Below are 19,504 nucleotides of genomic sequence, written 5' to 3'. Positions count from 1 at the left end.
TATTAGCAGTGCTTGTACATCTGTTTCGTAAACAACAGTCAGTGATCACTCTATACTAGCAAATTTGTTCACTGGAAGCTGTTGGGAAAGATTTTCTCTACTGTGGTAATAGTTAAAGAATGTCTGGTTTAAAAAGCTGTGATGGTAAATGAGACTTATCTTGGATGGTTTGGAAGTTATTTCCCAGTCCACAGACCAGTGATTCTTTAGTTTTAGTTATTGTTCATTTTGTTCCTGATTGTTTCTGATCACAAGGGTTAAAGGTTGCCTCTTACTCTTGGAGACAGATCTTGCGTTGAATTGTCTGTTTTAGAGATCATTTCTTTCGGCAGGCATGTTATCGACAAATTATCCACGTATTATTATCTTTGGCTCACAAAAATACATACATACATAGGTAATGTTCTTATTTTTGAATTGAAGGATTTATGTGAAGGGAATCAATTATTTTATTCTTGGAAATGGCGTTTTTCCTTTGAATGTAACCCTTAAATTTGTACCTAACTGTGAAAATTTATGTGATTTATGTTTAATAAAAATGAAAAGTGAACTTAAGGACATTGTCTGTCAGTCCGTCAGTTAGAGATTTAACCTGTGACAGTTTGGATGTTTGCATTTACACTACAGTAGTTGAGGGGGCTGTTCAATACAGATATCGTTTTTTTTTTCTCCTCTCTTATGGATTGTCAAAGAGCTAAACCTGCAAAAACCTGTTACTTTAAAAATTAAATACAGTGATCCTAACAATATTTCCATCTCAACAGAAAATTAAACTGTATATGTAACATTATCAAATTTGTTATTACAAATAATTGTAACCAATTAATCACTTAATAATTTGAATCTGCAGGTATCAAGTACTCTTTCAGTTTCTTACAAAACAGCGCTGCCTACAAAGTCTGCAAAGAAGAAAAACAGGCCTCTGTTTATAAATATACTAATAAATGTGTTTCTAAATTCTTCAAACAGAAATCAGAGTTAATGCATTCAAACTATCCAATGAGAAGGACACTTAATATTAATGTTTTAGAGTTTATAAAATGCATAAGGTACTTTGATGTCTCATTGGAATAATTTGAAACTTTTCGTCCCTTTTAGCACATTTTTGGAGGGAAACATTTGTCCCTTAAATTTGTTCCTCTGTAGGGTCATTCTGCCTCAAATCAACCAATTTTCTGAAAAGTTCCCAGGTGACCCTCTTAGAATTAGATGAAATTTCATCAGAATGATTGAGTATGTCCCAAATGAACACATACGTAAAATTAAAATCATACTCCATGTCGTTTTCGAGATATGGCCCGTTGAAATTTGGTCGATGTGGCCATTTTGCTCGTTTGCGATTCACAAAAAGTGACTTTTGTCAGTTTGTGATATTTTCCGACTTTGAAAGCTCATAATTCAGTCTTTGTACCAGGTAGAGTGGTCAAATTTGGTATTCTCTCTTCTTGCCAAAATTCATGAATCTGCACTCAATTTAACTGTATCTCCTTTATTTTTCTGGTTATGATCACCCAAAGTAGGCACTTTATTCTGCCGAAAATGTTTTTTGTGATTTTCATGAGAGGTCACATGAATCCTATATTCCTTGGGTATTATCTATGGTTGCATGTTTATACCCATAAGCAATTATAAGCCCACCAATGCATTAATTAAGAAATGGCATGGGGCCCAAAGTTGGCTCCATCCAGAAGAAGGTAAAAAAGACCCTGCCCTTCATTCACATTTCATAACCAAAACATTTGCTACATATTACATTCCATTTGAGATTAACTGTTCACTAAAAGCTCAATGGCTTTGTCAAAAGTTTCATTTATGTGTGTGTCATCATTTATTGATTTCATTCCCATTGCATTTTGATAAAAAAAATGTTGCACAATTATTTTGAAAAAAATCAAAGTAGCAACATTGATTTAAAATTGTGTAATTAAGTCACTTACATGTGAATAATTTAAAGGTCAAATGTCAATAGCTTGGCTATCAGTTTTCAAAAAGAGTTAAAAGAATAATATAGACTGCTATTTCTTTCTAAATTTCTATTAAAGCTCAACTGTCACACAAAAATAATACCCTGCTTAACTTACAAACAAGCCATAAATTGAAAAGTTAATCTTTGCTACTAAAAAAAATATGTATGTAAATATATTCATAGAATATTATTAGAATTATGAATATTAATTAGAAGGAAAAGGTAAAAAAGTTTGTCAAAAGTTGAATGTCCTTCGGTCTTCTGCAGCGTTCTTCCGACAACTGAGTCTTTGGGCAAAGGAGCATTTGAGGTTTGGTGAGGCTCTTTTGTGGTTGGGGCCTTTTCCTACCTTGGTTATCTTTAACTCTTCAAATGCTGAGGTGAGAACATTACAAGAATACATTGTGCAGACAAATCACATTTTCTTCTCCAGGAATGTCTTTCAATTCATTAGTACTTAAATCATCCAGATGAGTAATTGTTCTTCTACTGCGTGATGTGTTTAAACATTGAACAAGTTGATTGCCTACTGTAGTCACCTAGTTCTTTCTACCAAAGATCATCAGTATTAATATAAAATTTAAAAAAATATGAAAAAATGTTAATGGTAGTTATATAATAAATAACAAAATAGTTTGTAATATTTAATATTCATGATATTAGAACTGATAACAATCATTGTTTCTAAAGGAGATTTCTTGGGTGCTAATTCCCCCCCCCCCCACCATCCCCCACCCCAAATTATACTAATATTTCAGCGTGACTTTTATTGGACTTGCTAATATAGCTCTGCATTGGGTTAATACTGATTTAGTACCTCTCGTTGTTTTGATTTGCCTGGCTAGTTTAGGCATTAAATATCAAACATCTACATATGCATGTGTAATATACATGTATGTAATATATATGCTATATATATATATATATATTTAATATGAATGAGTGTCTAGCTGCAACAGTCGTTAAAGTTTTCCTTCTCAGTGCTTTTTATCTTCAGTGTTAGAGCTAGGAGGTGTTACCGAGCTATACATGGGAAAGAATTCCATTTATTTTACAATTATTATGGCACAAGATCAGTTTGGCTTTGTGAGTTTTCCTGTAAAATGTACTACATACATTTGTCTGTTGTCTGTTGTTTTTATGAAATTGCCACCCTTTCCTCCCTCTCCCCACCTTCCATTCTCCTCCACACCCCTCTAGAGTTCATTTATGATACTACCGCTAATACTGTACATGTTTGTATACTGAGTATAGTACATCAGTCTCCTTGAAATGTATAAGGAATGTATAATCAAACCACCCCAGTCCCCCTTCCCTTCCCCCAAAACCTTGGTAGATCAGTCGAGATCATGGTTTCCCGTCACATTAATTCCTACCCTCCTCCCCAATCCACTCTAGAGTTTTTGAAGGCAATCCATTGCATATATTTTGAGAGGGTGGGTGGACTGTGGGGTCAAGTTTTTGTGAAGCAAATTATAGGATTGCTTATATCTGATCACCATCCTCTATAGTCTACACAATTGGCTCAGTTGCCTTCAGGTTTTGCATATTCAACTCAAACCTCCAGTGCCCCCCCCCCATTGCTGTGCCCCCCCCCCCCATTGCTGTCCCCCCTCTTGCTGTCCTCCCCTTACACACTTCTCATTTAGAATCAAATTTCACAGGGACATCAACTCATCACTTTTCCTATGGGAGTTAGGAAATGTAACTAACTTGCAGTATGAAATCATTTAGATCCACATGACACAGCTGAACTGCACACTACACTTTGAGTTTGTTGTTACACACTGTCACAGATCACACCCAACAAATTGTGGATTACTGTACAGCTTTGCAAAACCAACATGTGTAATGTACAATACAACCAATGAGTAGTACAGAGAAGCATTGCCATGGGGGGGGGGGGGGGAGGGTACCAGGGGAACATTGGATTTGGGTTGAGGGACACTTGTAAAGCTAGTGTTATCATATTTAGTTTTAAGTTTTAAGCTTGGGATATAAACTGGGTTATTATCACATTTCTTTTTGACTTGAATTTGTTTCATTTTTCCGCTAAGTAGCATAAATTAGTATCCTTTATGGTTTCTTTTTGAGGTTGGGAGGTGGAAAAATGTGGAATGGGAGGGACGATGGTGGAAAAAAGGAGGTAGGGGGAGAGGATGGTGGAAGAAAGGGGGTAGGGGAGGGGAAGACAAGGGAAGCAGTTCATATACATTCAGTATTTATTTTAGCAACATGTCATATAACTATATGGTTGTGATCTAGAAGTGATTTGAAAAGTGTGTGTAGGGGGTGGGGAGGGGTGGGATTGTGTGTGGGAGGGGGTTACTTTCATGACTTGGTATTGACAATAAACATCTTGATTGTTTTATAATTCTCATTTCTTTCTCATATACTTAGTTTAAAGATTTAATACAGATATGTATTCCTAAATTAAAATCCCTGCTTCCATTTTGAAAAATGGACTTGAAAACTTGAAAACCTATTTTTGATTATATCTTTTTATTGAAATGAATCTTTGGTTATTTGATTATTGTAGACTATACTGAGTAGCAGTAAACAACTAAACAAAGGCCTGTTTTACAATATGCTGAAACCATGGCTTGGTTCAGGACTTTTAATCAGGTGAGATTTTTAATGATTATATATATTTATCTTCAAATTTATTTATTTTTGTTACTGTTGTCATTTCTCAAAGGGGGCTTTGTTTACTTGGGCAGTAAATTTTTCTGAACATTTTTTTGTGCTTTTAATTTTTCTCTTTATTCCTTGCCTCTCCTGTCTCCTCACAAAGGTCAGCACATGGATAACTTCCTAAATATTTTTATTTCCCCAAATTATTAGTTGATTTGTAGTGAATAATTATTGCATTTTATTTAATCCCCAACATTTTACCACATAGAACTCTCCTTTTTATAGTAGTATTTAAACATATATTCCCACAAATTGAAAAATCTGTTACATGACTACTAAAATGAATGCCAAGCTTAAAACCTATGGTACACTTTGAAGGGATTTTTGCATTAGTCACTGTTGAATTTTTTTTATCAAAAGTACTGAAAACAACACTTTTATATATATGTAAATGTATAGTGTTGAACATGAGGTATTTACACATGTCAACAACTTTTAAACCAAGGAATTTCATTGGTTGACAAACCAGAAGCAATTTGAATATATTTTCTTGAAATATTGTATGCAATGAAGAAACTATGAAATCTGAATAATGTTGGTTTGTGTATTACCTTCAATTTCTGGCATGCTAAACATAGTGACACATTCTGAAAGCAAGTTTTACTGACCTGAAAATTGTTTTTCAGACATTGCAATGAATGGGTTATTTCCATTAATTTAATATCCCAGGTATGGAAAATGTTCTGAGGCAAGCAGCAAAATAAGTCTGCAAGTTTAGATATTGGTGACTAGTCTAGGACTTTATGAGCATATCCCTTTTTCTTTTTGTGGGGTTGGGGTGGTGGGGATATTGATCATCTCTAAGAAAACAATTTTCTGTTTTATTCTCTTGTAACTAAGGTGGGATGCAGACTTGTGAATAAGTAAGCAACTGTTTTCACGAAAGCTTCCCTGGATCTACCAAGTATGTATTTTAGATCCTCCTGCAAGCAGGAACTCGCAAAGTACAGTAGCCATCATTGGCTTATCAAAGCCGCAAGCTGACCGAAGTCAGTCTCTTAGATTCATATTTAACGTCCATGATTATGAATTGTCAATTGTCAACAACTCTGTAACTGGACGACCTACATTAATCTTGGAGTGACTCGAGCTCGGGCCTTATGATTGAAAGGCACCGGTGTAACCACTGAGCAAACACTCCTAAAAGTACAATGGTATACTGTGTTATTACCCTCAAGGTGTACACAGCAGGCAGTCTGGTTTAATATGGGTGACTGACTGAATACCTGTTTACAGGTACTGTCACCATTTGGAGTCTAGAAATTGTGTCAAACTTGAAAATTATGTTTTGCCATTTACAACCTGATGTCTTAGTTTCTGAATCCAGAGATCTTTAGGATTGGCCCCAAATATGCTAGAAATTCCAATAATGGTCGCCATTTAAATGTAGATACTGACATTAAAAGTCATCAGTATTCCCCCCCTAAAAAATGCTAGAAATTCAAATAATGGTCACCCATGCTCCAATTTCAAGACGCATTTTACCATACCATTAACATATTTATTTTCTCACTGAGACAAATTATTTGGTATGAACACACTTCAATATTCGGAAAGAATTTGTCAGAATAACAGGACTGTAACCGTGACAATGTTTGAAAGTTTAACATGCTAAAATTCAGCCAAATACTGATGACCTTTTAAGTACTACACTGGAATAAAATTGATGTTTGATATGTCCATATTGGGCTGGGGGGGGGGGGGGACATGGGGGAATGTTTTTTTTTATTGCTACTGCATATTCATATATATTTCAACTGTACAGGTAAATAGGAGAACATTCCAAATCAACTGAAAACAGACAACTGCAAAAGTACAGAGAATTGTTAGAAAGAGTTACAAGATGGTCACTTTAGATTTTATCTCAGTCCCACCAATAATTTGCCAATATTCTTTTTTTCTTAAGGATTTTGTAGCTAATTTAAATATATGAAAGTTCCATGAGAAAGACTTAAATTTAGCTCCTCAGCTGCCATCTAAATTGGCAGATACAAAGTTATGCCATTGTTAAATATTTAGTTTCCTGTTTTATCGATAGTCATACATTGCTATGAATGTGAGTAACTGTAATTATCATGTTCTGTTCTAGACATCCTTCAGAGATATTAACGTTAGATATATTTATTTTCAGATTTCTCAAGTTGTTCTTTTGAACCTGAAGCAGATTGTATCTGCTTCAGTCGTCGGCTTCAATATCGACGATAAAACATTCAACATGTAGCATCATTTTATCTGGTGCTTAATTTTTGTGGTTGTTGTACTTTCTGCATCTGAGACAAAGGTTGGATACATCAGCAAACAGTGATCTTGTTAGGATAAACGATTATCATGTTTACTCTGTGTGGTAGTTTGTTCCGTCTTGATTTTCTAATCTGCAAACAAGATATTAATGTGCAGCGACTCAGATAATTATGATAAGATTGTACACGGCACAATGACTCAGACTTGCATTAATTGTTGAGGATAGAAAGCCCGATAATCTCAACACCGCAGCTCGAATTTATCAAATTGCTGTTGATGCCTTTGTCAAATGCCATAATGCCCCTAAAGAGTCATCTACACCAACTGCAATAACTGTCGTGCCCCATTTCATCAAGTTGCTTTAAGGTGCCCTCCGAATTATATCTATCATTAACTTCCTTAATATATATCAAACCAAATCAGGGCTCAAACTTGACTCAAAACTTCAGCAAGATTTGGGCCGGGATTCAACAGCTTTTATACAGCTACGGGGAAAGCTTTTACATTTTGATTTATGGTTTTACTGTAAACGACCTCATCAAGCATTCCTGTTTTTCTGCCTCTTTCTCATGGACATTTTTTTTTCTCACTTTGGAAAAACATAGCATATGGACTGCCTTTGCCAATATTTGACAATGTCCTTGGTGGGCTTGGAAAGATGACAACATGCCAAGATGTGTTGCCATTTCAATGAAATTAATTTCTAAGTCAAATTTTCTAACTTGCCCTAAAAAAGTTGTCCAGCCCTAATTCACACCCAAATGTGACTTCTCAATCCAACATAGATATCAATGTGGTTACAATCATTTGGTTTACCCTCAGTTAGAGATTTATTAACCGTGGAAAAATCTGTGTCCCACACATGTAATGTAATGTTTTTTATTGTTTCGCTTTTGTTTTGTTTTATAAGCAAACCATTGAAATTTAAACCTAATTTCATTGGTGTGCTTAATTTTTCGAGTCACAGTTTTTATTTTCAGGTACATTTGCCGTCCTGTATGATCTGGTCAAAAAGTAATGTTCACCATTTTCATTCCTGTACAGCAAAGGGTCCAAATGGCACACCAGACGCAAGCTTCTTACTCCATCCTTTCATTTTGCCATCCTAACGTCTTTTGTGGACATCTTCAATGAGCATGCTCAGACTATTACTTCAAAGATGACTGAGCTTGTCCATGAGAAATCTGTCAACATCTTTCCTATGGTAACAAGATGTACCCTGGATATCATCTGTTGTGAGTATTCTGTGCCGTGCAGCTTATTTCGCAAGTCCAAGAGTAAAATAAATGAGCAAGATTTTTCTTAATATGCGATAAGTCATTGTCAGAAATTTCTAGTCACAACTATTTTGCCGTTGCAGGCTAATTAGTTGTTCAACTGAAACAGATGACCCAAATGATTTCAAGGTTGCTGTAATAGCTGCATTATTAAACAATCTTTGTGAGTTTTCTGTCAAAAAACACTTACAAATACAAAATTAAAAATTTGCATAACTGTTACAGGTTTTCATGTTTACTTATTGTCTCAACATAACTCTCTTTTTAGCTTGAATTTGCTTACAATTTGCCATTTTACATCTTACAATTTACTATTTCTATTGTTCATTTTAATCTGTAAGTGTTTATACTTATTTAGAATACATTTTATCACTAGAAATTTGTAAATATTTTGTCTTTACTGTCTGAGAAGTGAATACTTGCATTAACACACCTACAAATTCCATATTAATACCCAAGAAAATGTCCACTCTATTTTTTTTATCGTAGCCACTGCCATGGGAAAGAATATTGGCGCCCAACAAGGAAAAAACAGGGAATATGTGCAAGCTGTTATAGAGTAAGTGGCATTGTGTTTACTTGATAGAAGACTTTAACAGTATTAAGTTAAATCTTACAGTTTATTAATTAATTACAAAAAATCCAATTTTCAACAAATGATGCTTTGATTTTCTTCTCTTTTAATCTTGCTTTTTGGTTTATTTATACCTATTAAAATATTGGTGCTACAGTATATAGGAACCTATCAATATATTGGTGCTAAAATGGGTACCTTTAAAATATATTGATATCAAAATGGGTACCTATCAATACATTGATACTAAAATGGGTACCTATCAATATTTTGATACTAAAATGGGTACCTTTCAATATATTGATACTAAAATGGGTACCTTTCAATATATTGATACTAAAATGGGTACCTTTCAATATATTGGTGATATATATAGGAACCTATCAACATATTGATACTAAAATGGTTACCTTTCAATATATTGATACTAAAATGGGTACCTATAAATATATTGATACTAAAATGGGTTTAATTGATACTAAAATGGAAACCTATCAATATATTGGTGATATATAGGAACCTATCAACATATTGATACTAAAATGGTTACCTTTCAATATATTGATACTGAAATGGGTACCTATAAATATATTGATACTAAAATGGGTTATTGATACTAAAATGGGAACCTATCAATATATTGGTGATGTATAGGAACCTATCAACATATTGATACTAAATGGTTACCTTTCAATATATTGATACTAAAATGGGTACCTTTCAATATATTGATACTAAAATTGGTACCTATCAATATATTGATATTAAAATGGGTACCTATCAATACTGTATATTGATACTAAAATGGGTACCTATCAATATATTGATACTAAAATGGGTACCTATCATCGATGATCGATTTTCGAGCTTTAAGTGGAAAATTTTCATTGTTAATTTTCAACAAATGTCAACTGCCAGTGATGATATTTCTTCAAATGTTTCAAAAACTTTACTAATTTTTTTCGGCCCTGAAAAGAGAAAGATGTATATATAATTGATAACTTTATCCTCTTTTGGTTTTTTATTTATTTATTTTTTATATTAAAAGGATGAGCGATATCATTCAAGAGAGACAGAAGTATCCCTGGCTCTGGATCGATACCATTTATAACCAGCTCCCTAGTGGCAAGAAACACTCACACAACTTACAAATTCTGCACACTCTCACCAAAACTGTAAGTAAAATATAAAATTTGTTAAAATAAGAAAAATTTAAACAAAAATAAATACAAAATTAAAAAGGTTGGGTGTGACATTGAAAACAATGACATGTGTTAATTAAAGATATGTGAAGTACTGTAGCTGATGCGAAATTGTCGACAAGGTGTTTGAGATTCTCTTTTGTCGTTATTAATTTGTACATAACTTTAATATAAGCTTATTTGCTTCAACCTTCTCTGACCCTGTCTAACAAGCTTTGAGCAGACGCAAAGCTCCCTCAAAATTGTAGGTTATTGGTCTTTGGAATGTGGGTAGATTTGTTGCCTGATTGGTAAAACCAATTAAATTCTTTTTCTTTCTTGGACGTCAAGGTGATTCTCCTGCGAAGAGCAGAGCGGAAGAGAGAGAGACAACAAGGCAAAAAGATTGATGTCATCGACGACAAGACAGAAGAGGTCCGAAGCCGCAGAAAACTTGCCTTTCTCGATCTGCTTCTAGAGGTCCACGAACAGGATCCTTCCTTCACCTTGGAAGACATCCGAGAAGAGGTTGATACCTTCATGTTTGAGGTAAGGTGTCAAGAAATGAAATTGTGACCGGTTAACGTAATTGACAGAGCTATTTCCTGAATCATATAGATAGAAGTGAAAGGATCAAGAGAGGTCGTGCAACGGGTAAAAACAATGTATTATGGCAGTGTAAAAAATATGATGTCAGAGTTGAATCACTGCATCGGCACCATTACTAAATAAATATTTAGTATACAATGAGGTAGAATATAGGAGTTTCATTTCCTGGAGAGGTTCGTCTCGACTTCCCACCGTTTCTGTTGCATTACCGTGGTAACACATACCTGTTGTGTGAAACTCATTGTTTTCCTACCATTCCTATAACGTGACCAGAATGTCATTTAAATTTTCTACCATCTATGGCATAGCACCACGATACCATACAGTATTACAACTAAACTGCCTAACATTCTTATATTGGGCCAGAATATCATTCAATCTTTAATGGGCTTCGATACCATGTAACCCTTTACTGTTTACGCTATGTGGCCATTGTCTTTTTTACTGTTTCTCTTGTAGGGTCATGATACCACAGCTTCCGGGACCTCGTGGACCCTCTTCTTGCTGGGCCATCATCCTGAAATACAAAAGAAGGTTCAAGAAGAACTTGACAATGTCTTTGGTGAGTTTAAAAAATAAAATAAGCCAACACTTAACGCAATGATGTATTTAACATGTCTGTGTGGGTTTTACTTGACAACTCATAATATTGCAAGTCAAAGATACTGTGTTGGTATAAACCACTTTTTGGAAAATTTATGAAAATCAGGCGTGGCAAACTTGGTAGAGCTTCCAGTAGGGATGAATATATATAGCCTGTTATTGTTAACAGTTGTTGTTAGTGTTGAGTTATTGTTAGCCTGTTATTGTTAACAGTTTTTGTTATTGTTGAGTTATTGTTAACAGTTGTTGTTATTGTTGAGTTATTGTTAGCCTGTTATTGTTAACAGTCGTTGTTATTGTTGAGTTATTGTTAGCCTGTTATTGTTAACAGTTGTTGTTATTGTTGAGTTATTGTTAGCCTATTATTGTTAACAGTTGTTGTTATTGTTGAGTTATTGTTAGCCTATTATTGTTAACAGTTGTTGTTATTGTTGAGCTATTGTTAGCCTGACATGAGCCAATTTATAAATGCTTTACTGTACTGACACCAATAGAAAAGAAACTGTTCAAGATTGTATTAACATGAAGTTACTGTGTGGATGGTTGAAGTGCTCATAAACCTTCATTGAGCTATCTTTGTTCTATTGTCATCTTCAGATAATGACCGGGACAGACCAGTTACCAATGATGACATTCAGAATCTCACGTACCTTAACTGCGTAGTCAAGGAAGCGCTCCGTCTGTTCCCTCCAGTACCCCTCATTGCAAGACAATTGGAAGAAGACACCGTCCTTAGTGAGTGCACTCAATTACACCCAAGTGACCTTCAATGCTGTGGGTCACAAAAGAAATCTATTTGAACCTGTTCACTGTTCAGCAATCCAGTTTGAGCGAATTTGGAATAGATCTTATATCCTCCTGTCGGTGGTTAGAGAGATAGGGAGAAGTTTTCACTGTAGTAATAGCTGATATCACTTGGATGTTATATGATATCAAATTCCTTGCTTTTGTCGTCTCAGAATTGCTACGTATTGATTAATACTGTTCTGTAGTTGTAGAAGTAGTAGTAGTATTTGTAGTAGTAGTTGTAGAAGTAGTAGCAGTAGCAGTAGCAGTAGTAGTAGTAGTAGAAATAGTTGTAGAAGTAGTTGTAGCAGTAGTAGTAGTAGTAGTAGTGGTAGTAGTAGTTGTAGTTGTAGAAGTAGTTGTTAAAGTAGTGGTAGTAGTGTAGTAGTAGTAGTAGTTGTAGAAGTAGTAGCAGTAGCAATAGCAGTAGTAGTAGTAGCAGTAGCAGTAGGAGTAGTACTAGTAGTAGTAGTTGTAGAAGTAGTTGTAGAAGTAATTAGTAGTAGCAGTAGCAGTAGTGGTAGTAGTAGTTGTAGTTGTAGAAGTAGTTGTAAAAGTAGTAGTAGTGTAGTAGTAGTTGTAGAAGTAGTTGTAGAAATAGTAGCAGTAGCAATAGCAATAGCAATAGTAGTAGTAGTAGTAGGAGTAGTAGTAGCAGTAGGAGTAGTAGTAGTAGTTGTTGTATAAGTAGTTGTAGAAGTAGAAGTAGTAATAGTTGTAGTAGTAGTTGTAGTAGCAGCAGCATTAGTAGTAGTAGTGGTAGGAGTAGTTGTAGTAGTTGTAGAAGTAGTAGTAGCAGTATTAGTAGTAGTAGTCGTTGTAGTAGTAGTTGTAGAAGTAGTAGTAGTAGCAGCAGCAGTAGTAGTTGTAGAAGTAGTTGTAGCAGTATTAGTAGTATTAATCGTTGTAGTAGTAGTTGTAGAAGTAGTAGTAGTAGTAGTAGTAGTAGTAGAAGCAGCAGCAGTAGTAGTTGTAGAAGTAGTTGTAGCAGTAATAGTAGTATTAACCGTTGTAGTAGTAGTTCTAGAAGTAGTAGTAGTAATAGTAGTAGTAGTAGTAGTAGTAGTAGTTGCAGTAGTAGTAGTAGTTGTAGAAGTAGTAGTAGCAGTAGCAGTGCTATTGAATGACATATAAATGCACAATTTTCTTTTCAATTTTGGTATGAAATAAATATATATATATTTTTTATATTTCAGGTGGTAACTTTGTTCCAAAGGATACCATTACTGTCATTGGTATCTACTGGCTTCACCGTGACCCCAAGCAGTTCCCCGACCCAGAGAAGTTTGACCCAGATCGGTTCTTGCCTGAAAACATAAAGGGTCGCCATCCATTTGCATATGTACCCTTCTCAGCAGGTCCTAGAAACTGCATTGGTAAGTTTGGTTTCTAATCGTGGAAGGAATATACCTTACCTTCTCTTATTTCACTCAGATTAATGAGATTAATTAGAGTAATCAGATTAATCTCTGGGATAAACAGATTGGTGGTATTTCATCAGTTTTCTCTCTCTCTTTTTCTCTCTTATGGTTTTGTTTATTCTTGTAAATCTCTTTGCATTAAAGGTCATTAATATTTCCCCTAAATATGCTCAAAAGTACAATAAAAATGGACCCCCAAAAATTGTACCAAAGCAGTTTTCCATCCTTGAGTACATCCCTCCATCTGTGACTCAGCAAATCAGAGATTAGCTTCATCAATGACTACCAAGATATATAAGTTTCATTGAAGTTATGAGCTAGATATTCATCCTCTGTAGTCATTTGTAGACCTGTTTTGTTGTTGATGTTACTGTGATTGTAATTGTCTTGTTGTTAAGAGTTGTCCGTATATATTTAGTAACTTAGTCTTTGTAGTAAACAATTCCCCAAACCATATGCTCACATTTGACACATTATGTTGCTTTAAAAGCTACGACATAAACACATGAAATTAACAAAGGTCAGTTATATTTGTTTTGTCAGTTGGGTCACTCCTTCTTCTTCTCTTTCCTTCCTTCAACTGTTAGGTCAAAAGTTTGCCCTTATGGAAGAGAAGGTAATTCTGGCCAGCCTTTTGCGTAAGTTAAGCTTCAAGTCTTGCCAGTCAGTGGAGGAAGTCAGCCCCATCGGTGAATTGATCCTCAGGCCTTACAAAGGTATCGAAATGGAAATATCACTCAGAGCTTAAAATCGGGAAAATTTATTTAGTCCACTGCTTTTCAAAGATTGACTGAGAAAAAAAAAAAATTGTACTTTTGCTAATTGTGCTTAAAGGAGGATCCACTGGTCTATTTGTCTTGAATTTATATCAAAAGCTTAACATTTCTTTCTGTTCTTCAAGTTTCTTGTCATTAATTAAATTGATCTTGATTGAAATTGAGAATAAAATGACACAGTGATAGGAAGGTATGAACAGAACAGATCATTTGGGGATTGTAAAACTTAAGTATTCTATCCATTATTGGGTCAACAAATTCCTAAAATAACAAGTTTTTTATACATATTTTGCAAACAATTAATTATTCCCTGTCATGGCTATCGAGTTCCTCATTTTCGCCTGCTTTCTTTACAGAGCTATTCACAGGAGATTAATCACTTGATGGTGCAAATAATTCTCATTGTCCTGTTCTTAGGAAATGTTTTTTTTGGGGTCGGTATGCCAACAGTACAATTGGTTGTTGTATAAAACATGAAATTCCCCTTGCCAGTTGACTGGAAGTGGTAGCCGGTCTCTTTTCCCTGGTATTGCATCAATTATGAACCTAACACCTTCCAATAATTGTCGGCATACAACAGATATTCCAGTGAGTATGTGCATTCTAGTAGTGTTGGCTGTGTGGCGGTGCAAATTTACCTCATGGATTTGGACATTTTGGAAAGCTAGTATAGACACTGTTGCAAGGTTGAGTGTGCATACTCATTACTCATATACTTGTACATGAGTACTCAGATACTTGTACTTGAGTATTCATACTTGAGTAATCAGATACTTATACTTGAGTACACATATACTTGTACTTGAGTACTCAGATTCTTGTACTTGAGTATTCAAACTTGAGTAATCAGATACTTGTATTTGAGTACTTATACTTGAGTATTCATATACTTGTACTGGAGTACTCAGATACTTGTACTTGAATATTCATACTTGAGTAATCAGATACTTGTATTTGATTGTACTTGAGTACTCAGATACTTGTACCTGAGTATTCATATTTGAGTAATTAGATACTTGTATTTGAGTACTTATACTTGAGTACTCATATACTTGTACTTCAATATTCATACTTGATTAATCAGATACTTGTATTTGAGTACTTATAATTGAGTACTCATATACTTGTACTTGAGTACTCATATACTTGTGCTTGAGTATTCATATTTGAGTCATCAGATACTTGTATTTGAGTACTTATACTTGAGTACTCATGTACTTGTACTTGAGTACTCAGATACCTGTACTTGAGTAATCAGATACTTGTATTTGAGTACTTATACTTGATTACTCATATACTTGTACTTGAGTACTCAGATACTTGTACTTGAGTATTCATACTTGAGTAATCAGATACTTGTATTTGAGTACTTATACATACTTGAGTAATCAGATACTTGTATTTGAGTACTTATACATACTTGAGTACTCATATACTTGTACTCATAACAGTGGTGTGATCTAGTTGTACTCATACTACTGTACTAATGCTACTGGCCTGACAATCACCCTGTTTGTTTGTTGTTGTATCTTTGTACAAACTGCAAGATAAACAAGACCAGTGTTTTGGCTTCTAAAGTATTTTGAACTGTGTGATTGGTACAGACGGTTGACTTTTCAACATATTATGGAAGGATTTACAATTATATCTGCCAGTGATGGCACAACGAGGTTACCATTTGCTTGTTAAGCTGAGACTACAGGGGATAGAGTTATGACTTCCAGTGATGGCATAACGAGGTTACCATTTGCTGGTTATGCTGAGGCCTCACAGGGTATAGTTATGAATGCCAGTGATGGCACAACAAGGGAACCACTTGCTGGTTATGCTGAGGCCTCATAGGGTATAGTTATGGCTGCTAGTGATGGCACAACAAGGTTACCACTCGCTGGTTATGGTGAGGCCTCACAGGGTATAGTTATAAATGCCAGTGATGGCACAACAAGGTTACCACTTGCTGGTTATGCTGAGGCCTCACAGGGTATAGTTATGACATCCAGTGATGGCACAATATGGTTACCATTTGCTGGTTATGCTGAGGCTTCACAGGGTATAGTTATGACTTCCAGTGATGGCATAACGAGGTTACCATTTGCTGGTTATGCTGAGGCCTCACAGGGTATAGTTATTACATCCAGTGATGGCACAACAAGGTTACCACTTGCTGGTTATGGTGAGGCCTCATGGAGTATAGTTATGAGAAATGCATGGGTAGAAGAACATTGCTAATTCTGCAAAACAGGGTCTTATCTGCACATACTTTAACAAGTTGGAAAAAGATCTGAAAAAAAAAAGAAAGTCTCAGTCTGAATGGCTAATAAAAGAAAAGAGTGAATAAAATTGTATGAAGTAAGACAAGAAATGTGATTATTGAGATTAAAAAGAAACCAATCCTTCAAAATGGCGATGTATAAACTGCTGGTAGTAAGTTATGGGGTTAAGTTACTTACTAAAGCCAACACTTTACAGTGTTATATTGCACTCACATGTAAAATTCCAAACCATGCATGAGTTATCTTTATTTAATTAACCAGGATGTGCGTCATTCTTCACAGCAAACAGCAAAACTTTGTAGTGGCAGTCGGGTCAAAATTTGCTATAGTTAAACCACAGTGGGGCACTCAACTGTAGGAGTTTATGTTTATTTTGTAATGAAGCCATCACCTTGCGAGGTGTGTTCAGGAATATCAATGACAATGAGATAATTTGTAAGCCTTTATCTGGGTTACGAATGGGTGTAAATTGGTTTTATGAAGATTGAACTATGAGTAAATTCAGTGCTGCTAATTTTTGTTACTGTTAATAGTTATCCTCTCCTCTTCCCAACCTCCCTGCATGGTTTCCAAGCATATTCTGTGACGTTTTAAACTCTTCTTGGCACTATAAATCATCCCTCTGATTGGACCGACATCAATATTTGATATTTCTCAATGATTAACTCCAAATAGTGTGTAAGGTCATCAGCTTGTGAATTCAAGTTTTGTTTCTGATAATAAAGCATGATGACATTTTTTTGGGCATATTCCAGTTTGCTTTTGATTACGTCCAACACTGAATTGAAAACTATCCACGTTAATAAAATGATGAGGGTTGAATCAAATTCATTAAATTCTTGCTTATTAACTTTCACTTTGTGACAAAAATGTCTAGGAGGGTGCTCTAGTCCAATTGTGAGTATAATAAGTTGTATATGGGTTAACACTGAGGCCGGGTGGGGGGGGGCGGGGGGGTGTCAAGGATTAGATGGGCTGGACCCTTCAGCAAGCAAACTCAACATTTGTGAGACTGAACTAGCACAATGAGATTCAATTCCCCCATCTTATTGATATTAAACCTGGCACTTTTGAACACAATGTGCTGTGTGCTGCATTTTTTGTTTGTTTTAGGCCCCTGGGGCGTGGGGTTGCCCCTTCTTAACCCCCTGGTGTTCCTCTCCTGTATTTGGTTATGATTACAATTTTATTGACCAAACTTACTTTACAAACTTCAGTATTGCTTTCAAATATGTTAGAAAGAAAAGAAAAACATGGTCACAAATGTTCTAAACCTGTTTTTACCATCAATTTCAAATTATTTTGTTTTCATTTTGAAGATGTTTATTTGTTTTTCCTTTTTAAGATGTTTATGGGCTAACTTCAGAATCCTCAATGTCCAGTATTTTAGCACGTTTGAGTTTCAGAGTGTTACGTTCGTGGTAATTCTTGTACTTTTGATGTAATATGATTAAATATTCTGAATGAAGCAAAAATATGACTTCAGATTTTTTTTTTTTTAGTCTCATTGAATTTTTGTTTTGCAATGTTTTATTCCAGGACAATGTATGTTAATTGTATTGCTTTGTTATGTATTCTTTTTTTGGATGTTACAAATGTCAGATAAAATAATCATTTTGAAAGGTGACAGACCAGAATGCGTGCGGTTAGAAATGCCATTTACTTTTGGATAATTATTTTTACTGCTTTTTTAACTCTTAATTGGCAGAATTGAGGGTTTAATGATGATATTGTAGTTTGGGAATCAATCAGAAAAAAGGAAACCCCAATAATTTGGAAGCAACCATTTTGAGATTTGTTGTTGCGAGAGGGAAAGAGGTGTTATGCTTTAAAGGATGGTTCCATGTTTTGTAAATCTAGTACTAAACTTGCAGCGAGTACACATGTGTACTGTTGCCTGTGCTTGTACTCACATGAGTTTGTACTTTTGTACTCATATTGAAAATCCATTAGAGATACTGTTGCAAGATGTGAACTGGTACTCACGCTTAAGCCTTGTGCTTAAGCCTTAACTCATGCTTAACCCTTAAGCTAAGCCTTAACCCATGCTTAAGCCTTAACTCATACATGATAAACATGTCCTGTTATATTTGCAAGTGAGATACATGATGAACATGTCCTGATATATTTGCAAATAACATACATGAGAAACATGTCCTGTTATATTTGCAAGTAACATACCTGCCTATACAATCTTTAATTTCTATTATGGCCGGTATGTTGGCTTTGCTGGTCAGTTGTCAGAGGTAACTGTTGTCAGGGGTAACTGTTGTCAGGGGTAACAGATCACGTGACTAATAAACAGAAACTGAGGAACTGATATCATCATCCACTTCTGACTTAAAGGAACATTCCAGACCTTTTATATAAAGTTTGTATAGCCACAAATTGTAATGTCCAATATATTTAGAAGAAAAACAGGTTTGTTAAGTATCCAAGTTTGGCTTCAAATTATGACTTTAAATAAGTGTTGTACTGTATAAGTCTTTGGTGATAAGAATTTAAAGAACAAACTTTTGAAGTTTTTTATTTAATTCTCTTGTCAGACAAATTAATATATGTAAACTTGTTTTGATCTTTGCCTTAGCATGTTTGTTTTTTGCTTAATTTTGTTCTTTCATTGTCACAAATTTTCAAAAGTTGACATAGTGTTGTGTAATTTCCCTATGATATTGAAAAGATTTAATTTTAACAAGTAAATACAATTATTTATTATATGTTCAATGCCTACATTGCATTGTGTGTTTCTTGTATGTAAACAGGAGTGTACACAGCAAAGTGTATTTGCTTGTCTTCAGTACTCAAAATCTAAAGTTCACCTAAATATTCCCAGGCTATTTTACAGACCTTAATCTCTGATTTGGAGAGTAAACGGTTTGTTTTTTCCTGTTTTATTGTCTAATAAGTGCCCAGGGTTCAGTGTTTTCCAGTTTTTGAGCAGGCAACTTGGTTATGTGACTGGGCTCTCTGCCAACTATTTTTGAACACGATTCTTGTCCTGAGGAGTTTCACAACTATACAGGTAGCATGCTGGACATAAATGGAAGATTTCCTCAGAGAGTTTTAACAAATCATTAAATCTTAAGGTTGATCAAAATTTTTT

The 19,504-nt window shown here is 34.9% G+C and overlaps 1 protein-coding gene across 12 annotated transcripts in view; it reads left to right on the top strand.

The window, feature by feature from the left end:
• LOC139968649 (cytochrome P450 4V2-like) overlaps positions 1–19,121 on the top strand; it is a 50,744-nt gene extending 31,623 nt beyond the window's left edge. For 11 of the 12 annotated variants that reach the window (XM_071972893.1, XM_071972890.1, XM_071972894.1 and 8 more), the window contains 9 exons: positions 4,506–4,591; positions 7,946–8,136; positions 8,668–8,737; positions 9,801–9,927; positions 10,285–10,482; positions 11,002–11,104; positions 11,743–11,880; positions 13,128–13,307; positions 13,940–19,121. In XM_071972893.1, the coding sequence (XP_071828994.1) occupies positions 4,506–4,591; positions 7,946–8,136; positions 8,668–8,737; positions 9,801–9,927; positions 10,285–10,482; positions 11,002–11,104; positions 11,743–11,880; positions 13,128–13,307; positions 13,940–14,100 (1,254 nt within the window). In that variant the 3' untranslated portion in view covers positions 14,101–19,121. Of the gene's footprint in view, positions 1–2,233; positions 2,347–4,505; positions 4,592–7,945; positions 8,137–8,667; positions 8,738–9,800; positions 9,928–10,284; positions 10,483–11,001; positions 11,105–11,742; positions 11,881–13,127; positions 13,308–13,939 lie in introns of all 12 variants that reach the window. The other variant, XM_071972892.1, reaches the window with a different exon arrangement.
• Positions 19,122–19,504: the final 383 nt, after the last annotated feature.

This window comes from Apostichopus japonicus, chromosome 6, assembly GCF_037975245.1.
Source record: "Apostichopus japonicus isolate 1M-3 chromosome 6, ASM3797524v1, whole genome shotgun sequence".
Taxonomy (NCBI): domain Eukaryota; kingdom Metazoa; phylum Echinodermata; class Holothuroidea; order Aspidochirotida; family Stichopodidae; genus Apostichopus; species Apostichopus japonicus.
This window is presented reverse-complemented; position numbering and strand designations above follow the sequence as displayed.